The sequence below is a fragment of the Leptonychotes weddellii genome, chromosome 6 (assembly GCF_054177405.1).
Source record: "Leptonychotes weddellii isolate Sample4059 chromosome 6, ASM5417740v2, whole genome shotgun sequence".
Classification (NCBI taxonomy): domain Eukaryota; kingdom Metazoa; phylum Chordata; class Mammalia; order Carnivora; family Phocidae; genus Leptonychotes; species Leptonychotes weddellii.
Genome location: NC_138374.1, coordinates 42,574,441 through 42,589,206, shown reverse-complemented (window position 1 = coordinate 42,589,206; position 14,766 = coordinate 42,574,441). Strand labels below are relative to the sequence as shown.

The 14,766-nt window shown below is 50.9% G+C and overlaps 1 protein-coding gene across 1 annotated transcript in view; it reads left to right on the top strand.

Moving 5' to 3' along the window:
- The first annotated feature begins 9,150 nt into the window (after window positions 1–9,150).
- PRXL2A (peroxiredoxin like 2A) overlaps window positions 9,151–14,766 on the top strand; it is a 13,163-nt gene continuing 7,547 nt past the window's right edge. Inside the window, exons 1-3 of the mRNA XM_081823090.1 lie at window positions 9,151–9,298; window positions 9,648–9,732; window positions 13,958–14,137. Of these exons, the coding sequence (XP_081679216.1) occupies window positions 9,296–9,298; window positions 9,648–9,732; window positions 13,958–14,137 (268 nt within the window). The 5' untranslated portion in view covers window positions 9,151–9,295. The remainder of the gene's footprint in view (window positions 9,299–9,647; window positions 9,733–13,957; window positions 14,138–14,766) is intronic.

The following is a 14,766-nucleotide window of genomic DNA, read 5'->3' as shown; positions in this document are numbered from 1 at the left end:
CTTTCATGTATCTTTCATAACTACTCTCAGCCATTTATGTTTCCTTATAAAATCTGAATTCTGTATTAGTTAAGTTGCATTCGGTTACAAATGCACATTGTTTATGCTCCATGAGTTAAGTTTAATTGCTGTATAAAAATCTTCCAAAAGATTACATTACGGTTTGGCACTCAAATGAAAAAGTTACTGTGAATGAAGAAATTCATATAGGCAGCAGTGGAACCTAAATTTAATATTAGTAAAGGAAATTTGTCATCAGAGAAATTACTTCATTTTTCTATTTTCTTGCAAAGCAACGATCAAGAGATTTTATTAAAAACTAAGAAAGAAAGTTATACCCACCCCCACCCCAACCCCACATACAGATAAAATCTATTCTGTTTTGCTACTAAGATGCATGCAAAAGGATTGTAATGCAATGGAAAATTTGCCAAATCTCTTGACATAGATAAAATAAATTCCAAAGCAATGAGAGGTAGTGTCATCAATTCATGTGTTTTCAAAGACTACCATTAAGATGTCAAACATCTATTTATCAAAACTTCTTGCCAACTTTGAGCAGAAGACAATAGTGGAGCACTCTAAGAAATGTTCCATCACCAGTGTTCCTAACAGCCAAAGGATAATATTGAGTGACAAATGCAAACCTCAGTGACTCGGAGTCCAAAAATGATAGAAAAGAGTTAGACTTTGCCTGTGAGACTGCTTTGGAACACCTTAACACCTTTATTTCACTTCTACTTTCCCTTTTAAGTGTGCATGCAATGATGCACGAGATGGAAACTAACCCAGGTTAGACCAATCAGAGTACGGCAGTACCCCGGCCACAGCGATTGGCCAATCAGAGTGAGGCTCTGGGCTTTGTTCATTCCTGGGTCAACTGCCCCTCCCCCTACTGGATCTTGAAAGCCATCCTATGACCACAAGAGGAACCAGCCCTAACATGAAACCAACACATGGATAACATAAAGCAGAGAAGCAGAAGAACCTGGATCATTGGTGACATTATGGATCACCTCAAGCCAGTTTGAGTTCGGTTTTCTGTTTCTTGCAAATCAAAGTTGCCTAGACGAATGAAGCCTCAGTAAATGTCAAAGGATAGAGCAAATGATGATGAGTGGGGATGCTTGCGGCAGCCTTACTTCCCCAACCTGGGGACACAGTGATCCCACCATCCAGCCCCCAGTCAGTCATTGATTCACATGGTAAGCCATTGGTTATGTCTGTTGAGGACTCCCCATAGAAGACCCTAAAGGCTTGGCTGTGAGGCACACTGTGTAAGTAGGGCATCTTTATATTCTTTTTAAAAATCAGGAAGAGTGGGAATCAGGGATGTTGGCAAGTGAAAAGATATTTACAGCTGATATATGCACATTGTTGTGGTTCATACATTTCTAGACCTTGATTAGACTTTCATATATCCACAGAATGAGAATCTGGGCCTGATGAAGTCAATGAAGTCAAGCACCCATTTTTATTTTATTTTCACTTTAATGCCAGCTGCTTCATAAACTGTTCTCACTGAGCCCAGACATACTGCAGGACCAATCAGCTTAAAAAATTGTGTTATATTGCTGGCATGGATCGCTGCTGAGCGAGCAGATGAAGCTAGCTGAATCTAGAAGTAGCTGTGATGCTGTAAGAATCACAAGTCTTTATCCACATCTGCCTCCTGCTAGCAATGTTTTCTGCCTGTCCTGTGGGGTTTGTGAAGGACAAAACACTTTCCTAGCCCCTGTCAAGAGGATAACATACCAAAGTTATAGAAGTTGTCACAAAGCCAGTCAATCTTAATGTCTACTCCCTTAAATTCAAAATCTAGGTTATTTTATGGTCTTTACAAAGCTAGAATTACTTTTCTCTTTAAAACTTGGCAGATTGGTGTTTTTGTTTTTAATCCTTGAGCTTTGTAAGTTTTCTTTCCTGTGCCTACTTGCCCATAACTTATTCTTCTGGTCTGATGACTGCTTTTTAATGAGTTCAGCCTGTACCTTCTTGGACAAATCAGGAGTGTGAGGAGTGTGTTAATTAGCTATCAGATCTAGCCTGGCTTTTGAAGTTCAGAGCTTTGGAATGCTACAGAAGTGTAAATATAATCATGGCTTTTTGCATTTGGTAATTATATTTCAGCTGAAACCTCAGGGAGCTTCCCACCTCGGGATTCTGCTGTCACTGACCCCTGAATGGTTCTGTCATTAATGGCCAGTCTCTGGGGACCCAAACCCAAAGGAAATGTCTTCCTGTTTTGTTCTGAGTGGCCCTTCTTCCTTGCAACCTTCCTCACTGTTGACCAAACATCCTATTTAGGATGGAGAAAATGAACCTTCTTCCCCTTCCCCTCATGGGGTGAGGAGGAATGAGGCAGGAGCGAGAAAGTTCATCTGGGGGTAAATTGCCTTCTTATGACTATACCCAACTTGTACCAAATTATACCAAATATTTCTGGGAATTCAAATCAAATATCTACCTACTCCTGCAAGAAGCCTGCACGCTCACCTAAACTGATCTTTCTCACCCTCAATCTAGAAACACCCTCTTTTTCATAACACTTCCCAAGTATGTCCTGGTGCTGGCCCTGGGCCAGACTCTGGGGTCCCATAGATGAACAAAAGAACTCACAGTCAAAGGGCGCCTGGGTGGCTCAGTCGTTAAGCGTCTGCCTTCGGCTCAGGTCATGATCCCAGGGTCCTGGGATCGAGCCCCACATCAGGCTCCCCGCTCAGTGGAGAGCCTGCTTCTCCCTCTCCCACTCCCCCTGCTTGTGTTCTCTCTCTCGCTGTGTCTCTCTCTGTCAAATAAATAAATAAAACCTTTAAAAAAAAAAAAAGAACTCACAGTCTGGGTCAAGGAGAGACCTCTTGAATAGACCCTTTAGGTCCATAAGCTTACAAAGAAACTGGAGACCGATTGGGAGGTCAGGGAGGTAAATCAGGGAAGTCTTTGGACTTTGTACACCAGTAGGTGGTTCCCAGGTGAAGTGGGGGGAAGGCATTGCAGGCAGATGGTCACCCCTGACAGGTGGGCATGTCAGCCCTGCTTTGCTACAACATTCAACACTCTGACTGATCACCCCGTTGTCCTAGTGATATTTTAAGTGTTGTACTGTGAGTTCTTCCTGTCTCAGAAAAGGTGTTCTTCCAACCGCTTACTTTCATAAAACAGTGTGGACACTTAACATATGAGGAGTAAAAGAATGAGTGAATGAATGGATGAGTAAGTGTAGGCCAAACTAGACCATGTTACTCAGACTCCAAGAGGAACCCGACAACATCCCAGGAGCCGGTGCTCCAGGCCACCAGGCACTATCCTCTGCCCAATGGCTAGGATTTGGGGGTGAAAGAGAATGTGAGATGGGGTCAGGGGCTATCAATTCTGAATTTGTCCCTAAAGCTTGAAGGACACTTATCGGAATGCGTCGGTCGTAAAGATTCCTTATCCCTATGCCAAAAAGAAAAAAAAAAGTCCATAAAAAAACTGCTCAAAAAATCGCTGGGCTGAAAGGTGTCTTCGGCCCACGGCTACGGGGCAGGTGCTTTCAGATCCAACTAAGGCAGTCCAGAGCCTCCTTTTGCTCCAGGCAGTGCCCCTAACGAATGAGTCAAGGGTCTAGGGTCACCACTCGCGAAGGACTGAGCTACGCTAGCGCTGTGAGAACGAGGGACCGCAGGACCGCAGGTGGACCTGCCCGAGAGTCGCATTGGGTCGAAGGCGAGCTCGGCACCGGGCGCAGTGCCAAAGAAGTGGGACCACTGCAGAGCCGGGGCTCCTCCCACAGGGGCCGGGGACCTGCCGGGAGAGAGGGTGGAGTCCGAGCTCCTACCAGAGGAGCGGGGCTGGTCACGTGGGAGAGGCACGGCGGCGCAGGCGCCAAGGAGCGCAGGCGCGGGGGCCGCCCCTCGGGCCCCTGGGGCGGGGGAGGGCTTGGCCCCCTAGCCTCCAGGCGCGGGGCCCCGGAGCAGGCGGGCGGGGGAAAGCGGGGCTAGCTGCACGCGCGCACATGACGTCCGCGGGCGTGAGCCCAGCCGCGGCGCAGGTGAGAAAACCGAGGCAGGGCCGGGTGAGCGAGGCCCGGTCGGCGGTGCGCGGGTGACCCTTCGGGCGGCCCCAGAGCCGGCTGGAAGCTCCTTCCGAGCCGGCGGGGCGTGGCCGCACCTGCGGGGCCTCAGGCAGCCCCCACCACAGCCGCGGCGGACGGCGTCCCTCCCGCCGCGCCGCGGTGAGCGGGCGAACCCCGCGTTGGAAGTCCGAAGACCGGGGCCGGCGCCGATTTGACTGGCGGAGAACCACCCCCCTACCCCTTCCCCGTCCCCGGGCTTTGAGTGAGGCCCGTGACACTGACCTGCCTGAATTGTTGGGACAGAGAACTGAGAAAAGGACTCTGCCCTGGCGCGTCCTTTCCGCCGGGCCGAGCCTGAGGCGGGCCCGGGGGCTGCCTGGGGGTAGCGGGCGGAACAGCCGCAGGTGAACCGGCAGGAGTTGAGGGACCTGGCTCCCCGGCTCTGCGCTTGCGTAGGCTCTGGGCTTCCATAGGGTCTTGTGTTTTATGGGGCCACGGTTGTCTCGGAATCTCAGGCACCTGCTCCCTCCTTCCCCTAAAAGTTACACACGCCTGACAGAATTGGAAAGAGTCCAAGTGTGCATTTAAAATCCCGGTGCTGAAGTCTGGGAATGAAAAGACGAACAAGGCACCGATCTCACAGTCTCGAGGTTGTTGCAGGGGCAGGGAGGTGAAGGAGAGGGAGAAAAAAATGGTTAAGGCCCAGCCTGACAAGGGCTCTGGGGAGGGAGCACACCCAGAGAGTCCAGAAGCTGGCCTGGGGTTCAGACCAAGCTGACTCTGGGCCTTTTTTTCCTTCCAGACCATGCTGTTTCCGCAGCTCAATTACTTAGACTTCAATTTAGTGTTGTTGTTGTTGTTGTTGTTTTTAATTTCAGTGTATTTTTCTTTGAACTTGGTAGATGATTAAAAAAAAGAATCACTTAGGATTCATTTTAAAGTGCATTGTCCAGGAACCTGCTTGGATGCTCCTGCTCCAGCCCAGTCCTGGAGTCCAAGAATTGGGATTCAGAATGCAAACCCTGACTCCTTGGAACATAGCCAGTCATCAGAAACCCTCCATCTTGTGTACAAACTACATTTTACGGGCAATCATTGACTAATCTAGAAATGAGTCAGCATTATATCTCATATTTATGTCACTCTGTAAGGTAGCTTACAAAGCACCATCTGTACATTTTTTAAAAAGATTTTTTTTTAGAAAGGGAGGGAGGGGCATAGGGAGAGGGAGAGAGAGTCCCAAGCAGGCTCAGCCAGGAGCCCCAGACAGGGCTCCATCCCACGACCCTGAGATCAGGGCCTGAGCTGAAACCAAGGGTCGGTTGCTTAACTGTCTGCACCACCCATGTACCCTGCACCATCTGTACATTTAATCATTTGATTGTTACAACTCTGTAGAAGGTAATTTGGGAATCATTCACATTTTACTGTTGGAAAAACCATGCCTTGTCCAGGTTCCACAACCTGTAGGAGTTTGATGTAGATTTTAGTTATTCTTGGCGTGGCTCTTCCCATACACCGCCCCCCCCCATAAGGGCATGCATGGCATTGAGATCTTATGCATTGTTCCCTAGGGGTACAGAAGACATTTCTGATGATTGCCTTATCGGCTTGTGTCACTTAATTGGTTCCCAAAATTTGATTAGGACTAGAATTCTGGGGCTTGAAACCCCAGACTCTGTAAGTATCTCAGAAATAAGGCAGCTCTCCTGCCAGCCAAATTCTTGCCTCTGTGAAATGTTGAGCTGAGAGACTCCGAAGTCTCCCTCTCCTGAGGCTTGTGTGGCAACAACTGTCCAGAGGCTGGGGGCACCAGCCTCACCTCTGCGCTCAGTGGCCTTTGGCACAGGGAGGTTTCAACTGGGACAGTGCCCTTTGCCTTCCCTGGTGCTGTTAGTGCAGAAGGCATTGGTGACAGGCACCGCACGGAGGATGCATTGTAGAGTGGACACTAGGCCAGAGGGGCCTGAGACCAGCCAGGGTTCCCTCCAGACCCAGAGTTATGCCCAGGAGGCAGGCCTGTAGTAACACAGCTGGGGTGGCACAGCTGGAGAAGTTGTTCAGTGTTTTATGTTCTTCAGATGACCTGCCCTCAAAGAACGAGTGAATCTGAGTCCCACGAAGAAGAGAAAGATCCTGCCTTAAATTCTGCAGTACTAAAAAATAGAAGTGTCCTGCAATATTTTATTGTGTTGTAGGTGGCTCTTGTATATTCTTCCTGACAACCCCTCAAAGTTCCCTTCTTTTTAGGAAGGAGATACTGAAGGACAAGGTGACCTCTCAAAGAGTAGAAACCCACGGTCTTTTGTGGTATTACCCTTGCCCTCCCACCCACACCCATATAACTTGACAGGGCTGGTGTTCTGAGCCCAGTCAGGAGGCTGTGCAAGTGAGGGGCAGAATAGCCACATATGTTGGGGGGCTGTAGCTTCAATCCCTGAACAGAGGATTTGTCTTTGTCTCAAAGTTTCCCAGTAGCTGATTATGTCCTCTTGTTCTACTTTCAGCATCTGTTCAGAACTTCCTGACTCTGGCATCTGAGAGGACAGCTGGGCCAGAGCTGGGCAGACAGTCGCCCCAAGGAGCAGAACAGGAAGTTGGAGACTGAGGCAAGTCGGTAAGAGCTCACTGCAAGTGGCCAGGTCTGTAGTCCTTGATGACAAGGGTGGGTGGGAACGCATCCCCTACTGCTCGTGGGGCCCTGGGTGCGCATGTCACCAGGCTGCTAAACTGGCATTTTTAAGCCTGTCCTTGTATCATCCAGGATCGACAGGACCTTGTTACTGTGGGGAGGAGAGGTGCAGAATGGCCTCTCAGCTGAGAATGGGCAATGTGACCCTTACAAAAACATTTGGCTTTGCACTGTAAGCTGCTTGCAAAGCACTGGGCCTGGGAAAGACTGGTGCTGTCTCTAGCCACAGATTTCCCAGTCCCTGTTCAGGAGCAATTTTGCTTTCAGCCTTCAGGCCAGCGAACGGACTTCAGGAACCACCCCCCCACCCCCGGTCTTCCTGAACCCTGATCCCCGACCCCTACCCCACACTGTTCCAGCTACTGCAGGAGTGCCCAGTGCAGGATAAATAACCATGGATTGGGGGTTGGGAGACCCAGACCTGAGTCCCAGCACAGCCACTGACCAGCCCTACCCCCATGTGACCTTGGACTAGATAGCCCCTTCTCTGGGCCTTAGTTTCCTCATTTATCAGTGAAGGAGGGGCTGACCAGAGCTCTGAGGGAAGAAGAGGGGACAGGAGAGCAAAGAAAGAAGATGAAACGTCCCTTCCAGCCTCGTTCACTGAGGGCTGGAGGCAAGGAGGCCCATGTGCATTCTTAGTTTCCTTTGCCTTCCTCAGCACCCCTCTCTTCCTTTTGGTCTGTCTCAAGCCAGCTCATTCTGGCGAGGGAGGATTCCCTGGGTGGGGCTGGGCTGGGCAGACGTACCCTCTGTGTATACACTACAATGCTGTCTCTACTTGTTTGAGACATGAATTATCCCACTCAGTGCTGATACTTTGTTTTACGAAGACTTTATCAGTTCCTGCCCAGAGGCAGCTCCTTGAACAGGCAGGAATTAGGCCTAGGGAAGCAGGGAGTGAGCATGTGCACATCCCGCAGGACAGCGCTGGCCACAGGTGCTCAGATTGCCTTGCCATTGAGCAGTGGGGCTAGGACCCAACCCAAAATCACCTAAACCCCAGGCTTGAGTGTTTGATTCAAGGTCAAGCCAGCGCTGTCCAAAATTACTTTCTGGTACTGAGCTGAAATTGGATACCTCCACATCAGTTCCAACATGGAGTTTAAAGAATAATATTCAGATAATTTCGTTGGACATTGATGGCCTACTGATGAGCAGGATTTGTGTTAAGTGCTGGGGGTAGCAGCCGCTGCCCTCAGATTGCTCCTCCATAGTGTGTACGTAGACATGCCAGTAACTAAAGTACACTGAGTCCATTTGCTTGTGCAGTGTGCAAAGGTACATGTGCGTTTCCACACGCACGCGCTATATAATCAGAGGTGAGGGAACAGTTGATAGTGGGGCTCTCAGGAAGACACTTGGGAGACAAAGTGTTATTTGTGCTGGGCCTTCACATCGTTGGCATGGCGGCAAGGGGCATCCTGGGCAAAGGAAACAGCACAGCAACGGTTCGGAGGCCTAACAAGACATGTTACGGTCTTTGCGTGTGGCGTGGTCAGAACGCTGTGATGGGCACCGTCGGCCGTGCTGCGGAGTTCAGAGAGCCCAGGACCAGGCAAGGATGCGGGCAGGTTGGGGTTTCTACTGCCACTCTGGCTGCAGCGTGGAGAGAAAGCTGGAGAGGACCTGGCTCCGGCCAAGCCTGTTCTGTGCTTAGCAGAGTGGACCAGCACGGAGTAACAGGGGCCTCGGGGGGTGGGGGCAAACATGTTTTGGAGGATGGATGGAACTTCCTGACTGATTAGAGGCGGGCAGCGAAGGAGAAGGAGCGGGCTGCGACTCTCAGCTTCTGGCTTGAGCAGTCGGCTGGGGAACTCCAGAAGAAACACTCTAAGTGGAGGTCAGTGTTGGTCATGGTGCCACAGAGATGACCTCCAGAACCCCCAAGTGCAAACTCTGAGTCAGGAACAGCAATCGGAACCTGGAAGTCAATACCAAGGGGTGGGAGTAAAGTGCTGGAAGTAGGTGAGGTCACCCAGGAAGGGGTGGGGTGAGAGGAGCCACTTAAGTGGAGGAACCAGAAGTCAAGGCAAAGGGGGGTAAAGAACAGATAGCAAGTACCCTTACTCTCAGTGGTGCCTGCTGACTTCTTGGGTGTGGGGTGATGGATGGGGCAAGGAGCAGGCCGCAGAAGGAGCCACGGAGAAAGGGACATCTCTCTTTGATCTCAGTTAGTATGACATGTGGACGGTGTTAAGGCCTTCACTTCATTCGTCTGCACCGGAAAGCAGGGAAGGTCTGTTGGCACTTGATAAATGTTACAATCTGCATGACTGCAAATGACTCAAACTTTGTTCAGCTATCTGAAGGGCTGGGGGCCTTGGCAGCTCTCCATTTTGACATTCTGGAGATTGAGTATTAACCGCTGAAGGAGCCCCAGGGTTTCTGGATAGCCTGGTCCTGCCCATGGTGTGAGAGAGTGAGCTTGGGGCCATAGGCGGGACTCCAGAGCCCCGCCTCCAGCCCTCCCCTGCAGCCTGACTCCCGCCTGCTCCTGCTGAGTCGGCCTCTTTGTTAGCAGGAGCGGAGTGTGGTCGCTGTGAATGGTGAGTGCCCTGCTCCCAGGTTTGAACTACGGAGGTTGGGGATCAGGGACTGGGGCGGGAAGTGGCTTGTGGCATTCTGGGCTGCAGGGAAGAAGCCCTCTGGAAACTGAACTGGAGTGGGGGAGAGTTCTGATGGGGACCCAAGAATGTGCAGACTCCAAAGTGAGCTGGTTTTGATAGACCCCCATGATGGCACTGGGGTGCTTTAAGGAGCCTTCACATTCATCTAGTCCAGTCCCATCATTTTGGAGTAGAGGAAAATGAGGCTGGAAGAGGGGATGACCCCAGCTTCGCCTAGGGAGCCCAGCTGGGTCTTGTCCCCCTCACCAGCATGCTCTCCCCTCACCAGAGCTGCCACTCTGAGCGGCCACAGCTGTTGTTCGGCTGTGCTCTTAGCATGCTTCACCTTCTTCTGTGGGAGAGGATGAGACCAGGTAAGTCCCACGGTGGGAAACGAGGGCTGTATCCGCATCAGGTGGGGGTGGGCTTCTGTAAACGACCTTGCTGTTACCTCTCGGAGAAACTGACCTTTTCCTTAACAGATGAGGCTAGGAAGGGGAGGACAGAGAAGGGACATCTGTCATATGGTAAATTTCCTTTAATGGTTTGGCTGTATTTGGTGACCGAAAAAACAAGTCAGTCTTCTTTTTTTAATGCTCTTTAAGACAAAGGGGCATCATGCCCCGTGACCCGCAGAAACCCACAAATGAATGTGTGGGGAGGCAAGGTATGACAGTAGAAGACTGCAGTTTTAGAGTCCCTAGTGACCTGGGTCCCTGTTACTGTACTGCTGCCTGTGGGCTCTGTGACCCTGGAGAAGTCCTGAACTTCTTCGAAGTCAGTGCTGTCCGCTGTAAAACAGGGTAATATCTGCATCAAGGACTGTTGGGTGAGTGAAACTAGGCCCTGAGCATCAAGTGACACTAAATAAATCCCTCTCTCTCCCAATAGCCTTAGAGGCCCCTGTGAAAATGCTTTGTTCTGTTGAGAGAGGAGGGTCTCCCTCCCCTCCCCGCTTTTTGTCCTGGGAATAGCTGTGGTCCAGGAGCCCGAGTCAGTCTCACTCTGCAGCACGTTGCAGTGGTACATGCTCCAAGATGGGCCAGGATGGGAACTGCTTCGTAGCTCAAGGAGGCTTGGCTGAGGGGCTGGACCTGCACATTCTCTAGGTGTTTCCAGGGGTGAATTTTCACCGCTAACCCCAGCAGAAGAGCCAGCTGCTAGAGGTCCCCTGGCGTATGTTCACGGAGAGCCCTGACTCACCCCTGGAGCTAATACTGCTCTCACATCTTAGTGCTGCTGGGGCTGAGAGTGAGGTTCACGCTCCTCAGAGGGGTGATTCTTTGCTCACACTTTCTGGGTCACAGCTTGAGGTGGGAGTGGGGTGGTAAACAATACCCACATCTTGTATTCTGGCTCTTGAACATGAGGGAGAGGGGTTGGGGGCCCTTGGGACATAGAAGTTTGCATTCTCCAAGTGCCTTGAGCACTGATATCCACCCACCCCCAACCCCCCCCAGCCAGCCTGGCCTTTCCCAGGCATATTTAGCCCAGGCAGGGCCTAGCCCTTCCATTCTGCCCCCCTGAGTCCCATGCCAGCCCCAAAGCCACTTCCTTCTGGGTGTTTCTGTGGCTTCCCAGATCAGATGGAGCTGGCTCTCATCCCCATAGCTTCATGTCCATACCTGGCCCAAGCTGCCTCCCCTTTCCACTTGAATTTCTGTTATCTGTGTGCTAGGCCTGTGTGTCCTTGAGGATTGTGTTTCATTTAGTTGTCTGTCCTCCCAAATTGCCATTTATTGAACAGGCCAGTGCTGAATAAATGATTGGAAATAAATGTGGAGTCTAGTTGAGTCCTGTTCCTTGCAGTCATGAGCAAATAGGCTAACTGGTTGTTGGTGGGAATATGGAGCCTGTTGGTCTCTAAAGCAGCAGTGCTGTGTTAGGAGAATGTGGAGCTGAGTGTAAGGCTCTCTAGGCTTCCTGCAATGCATTCAAGTGTTTTGGGAGTTGAAGCGAGTCCTTTTGTAGGGTAGAGGTAAGCTGGTCTTTGTGTGCTGCCGCAGAAATGTTATCAGATCTGTGATCAGAGACCACATCATCTGCTCCGGAATCATACACACATGTCAGAAATCCAGGGGTGTTTGGGGCGTGTGTAGAGGTGCAGAAATTGTTCCAGGCTCTGGGGAATCTCCTGTTTATAGCACACAGGTGAGAGCTGTGGTTGTTCTGTGAATACCCCTAATTATTCTGTGAGTTATAATTGAGTAATGTGTAACTTTGCCTCGTAAAAGAACTGGAAGCCAGCCCATGGACTGGAAGGTTCTTTCCTGCTTGGCCCAAGAACTTGGGTTCTCCATGAGTCATCATCCTCATCGTTCAGTTCTATTGAATTCACTTGTGTGCGCAATTTTGGAGAGCTTACTGTGTACCAAGCAGGCACTGTGCTGGGCATGGCAGTTCAGAGACGAACTGAGGGACAGAGTCAAAGGTAGATATGTCCACATCTTGTGTGGACCACACAGGAAGTGTACTGGGTACGAGGTGTCTCTTGGGAGTGGTAGCGAGGGTAGGCAGAGCATCCAGGAAGCCTTCTTGACGAGCTGTCAGAGTCCTGAAGAACAGAACCGATGGGGTAGGACATCCCAGGAAGAAACATGGAGATGGGCTCACCAAGAGTCCCGCTGTCCCCCATAGTGAGCTGAGAAGGGAAGCTGGAGGGCGCAGCTCTCCCAGGCCAGCCTGCCCTCATCACTGGACCTTATTCTGCGGCTTATGGCTAACCAAGCGCAAAATCCTGGATTCTTTGCTCTGAGACAATGCTTCTCCAACTTCCGTGTGCAGGTGAACTGCCTGCCTGGTCTGATTAAAATGCAGCTGATGATTCCTTAGTCCTGAGATAAGGCATGAGCTCTTCCCTTCAATGTGATGCCTGTGCTGCCAGGTCAGGAGGCCGCAGTGAGAAGTGCTGTTCATTGTAAGAAACTCCTCTCTCCAGCTCCAGTCCCCTCCCTCAGAGGTGCCCTAGCTGCACTCCTCCCCCACCCCCACCTTCCCTTCCTTTTCCCCTTCCCTGGTATGCAGATGCCAAATTCCTCTTTCTGCAGTGTTCTTTTCATCTGGTCATTCCTCCTCCCCACCCCCCCTGCCTGGAAGACCCCTTTTATTTCTTAACTCAAATCCGAACTTTTCCTGCTGGCCTAACACAAGGTTGGCCTACCCTCTCTTCCCAAAGTCCTCACCACCAGATTACTCCCAACCCCACCTTATGGCAGTGGGTCCCTCGAAGCCCATCCTGTGGCAGTGGCATGTGGATTTCTGGGCCTTTGCTTAATCCTGTGGAGAAATCCTCCCCAGCCAAGTGCTGGAGGGGAGACAGAAGTCTTTGGTTGGGGACACACACACACACTGGGTCTGTTCCCCGGGGACCTCTACCCAGAGTCATGCTGGTACTTAGGGAGGAAGTCCCCAGTATAAGACCCTAGGATGGCTGGAGGGCCATGGCTGGAACGGAAGTATTTTAAGTAGTTGTCTGGAGCAGGCAGGCTGGATGGGGTACCTGCTGTGGTCCGAGGGACCCAACTAGAGGAAGCCTTAGGGAGGCCCTCAGGAGTGAGCTGGAACAAGGCTGGATTTTGTAGGACCTGCCTGGGACTCCACTGCAACTGCAGAGCCCCTTGGCCCATGCAGACGTCTTTCGCAGCCCCTCTGAGGCAGACAGACACCCAGCACCGTGCTCTTTGTTTACATAATGCCTGCTCTCTGGGCCCACTCCCCTTCACTCGGCAGACGTCTGTGTAGTGCTAGGCACACAGGGCAGAATGTCAGATTAGACACAGGTGTTTACTAGTGGCCATCTCTGTTCAACTATGTCGTTCAATAGCTGCTAGATTTTCAGGGGATATTTACTTTTCTCATCGACTCTGGATTTATGTATTGCTTCTTTTTTGATTTTTGTTTTATTTTCACTCTGAGCCTGTTTTATTTGTATAATGAATGAAACATAGAGCTAGTCTCAGTTGAGAGAAGGTACTGAGATTGCCTGCCTACCAGGAGTGAGGCCCTGCCGGGCACTGCCTGGGGGCTGGATGAATGGTAGGGTCTCTGTTTCTGAGGGATTCACAAACTGAAGAGGAAGAAGGATAAGATAACAAAACAGTGTAATTGGTGTTCTGAGTATTTCTTGATCAAAGAAGAAAAGGCTGCCCCTCCCCCAGGTAGGTGATAGTGGAGACTCCCAGACTATGAAGGAAAAGCAGCCACTGAAAGGGAGGAGAAAGGAGAAGGAGGCTGCCTCCAGGGGGCCCAGCATGGACCCACCACAGAGCTGGGAGGCCACGGCCCAATGGGAGAAGAACGGTAAGAGAGGCATCTCAGAGCGCTGTCATTTCTCTGTTCTCAGCCTGACCCACGAGTGAGCTCCCTGGGGCAGGAACCTCCACATGTCTGTTATTTCCCCAAGCTCTTGTGGCAGCAGGTGCTCAGCGGCCCTCATCTGGTCCCGGTCCTGTCATCTGCTCCCGTCTCTGACGCCGCTGCTCCCTTCCCGTGCCTCTGGCCTCCTGGTTGGCTGCCCAGCCAGAGGCTTGCATGGAGACCAGATTCCAGCTCTCTCAAAGTGGGAGCAATAACATCTTCTTCCTTCCTCTCAATCTCCAGAAATGTCTTTCCTCCAGGATCTGAGTTTCTTCAGCATGGGGATGTGGTCCATTGGCATGGGGGCCCTGGGGGCGGCGGCCTTGGCCCTGCTCCTGGCCAACACAGACGTGTTTCTGTCCAAGTCCCAGAAAGCGACGCTGGAATATCTGGAGGACATAGACCTGAAAACCCTGGAAAAGGGTAAGCAGTGACCCCACCGGCCTCAGTACTTTTCCAAGGTGCTGGGATGCACTTACTCATTTTTTTTTCCTTATAAAAAGTCTCTCTCTCTCTCTTTTTTAATTGAAAAGGCACTATAACAACATTAGGAAAAATGTAATAACATTTTTTAAATTACTGATAAACCCATTACCCTGACACAGCACTCATTTTTATTTTTGCACATTCCTTTCCACGTGTACATAGTATGCAGTTGGGATCTTACGGGATACCATGTTTTACATTTTAGCTCTTTCTTATCAAAAGCATTTTTCACTTTCTGCTGTTGTCCCCTGGATCTTCGCAAAAAAGGAGCTCCTGGGTCAAATGCATTTGAGAAACACTGTGTATCCAATTCCGTGTTCCTGATGCACAGCACAGGCGCCTGCTTATTGAAATGCCGTGTCTGGACGGTTACTGGTACAGCCATGGGCGGCCCTCACCTGTGGTGCCGCACACACAGGGCGGGGGGTGGGGAGCACAAGGTTGCACTTGTAGAGTGGACCTACCTGTCTCCCTCTTGGGGAGCCCACCTGGAGTCCCTGGGGGACAGCTGAGAGCCACAGATTTGCACGTGGTTCCTTGGCTGCCTCACTGTGCGCTCTTGGCAT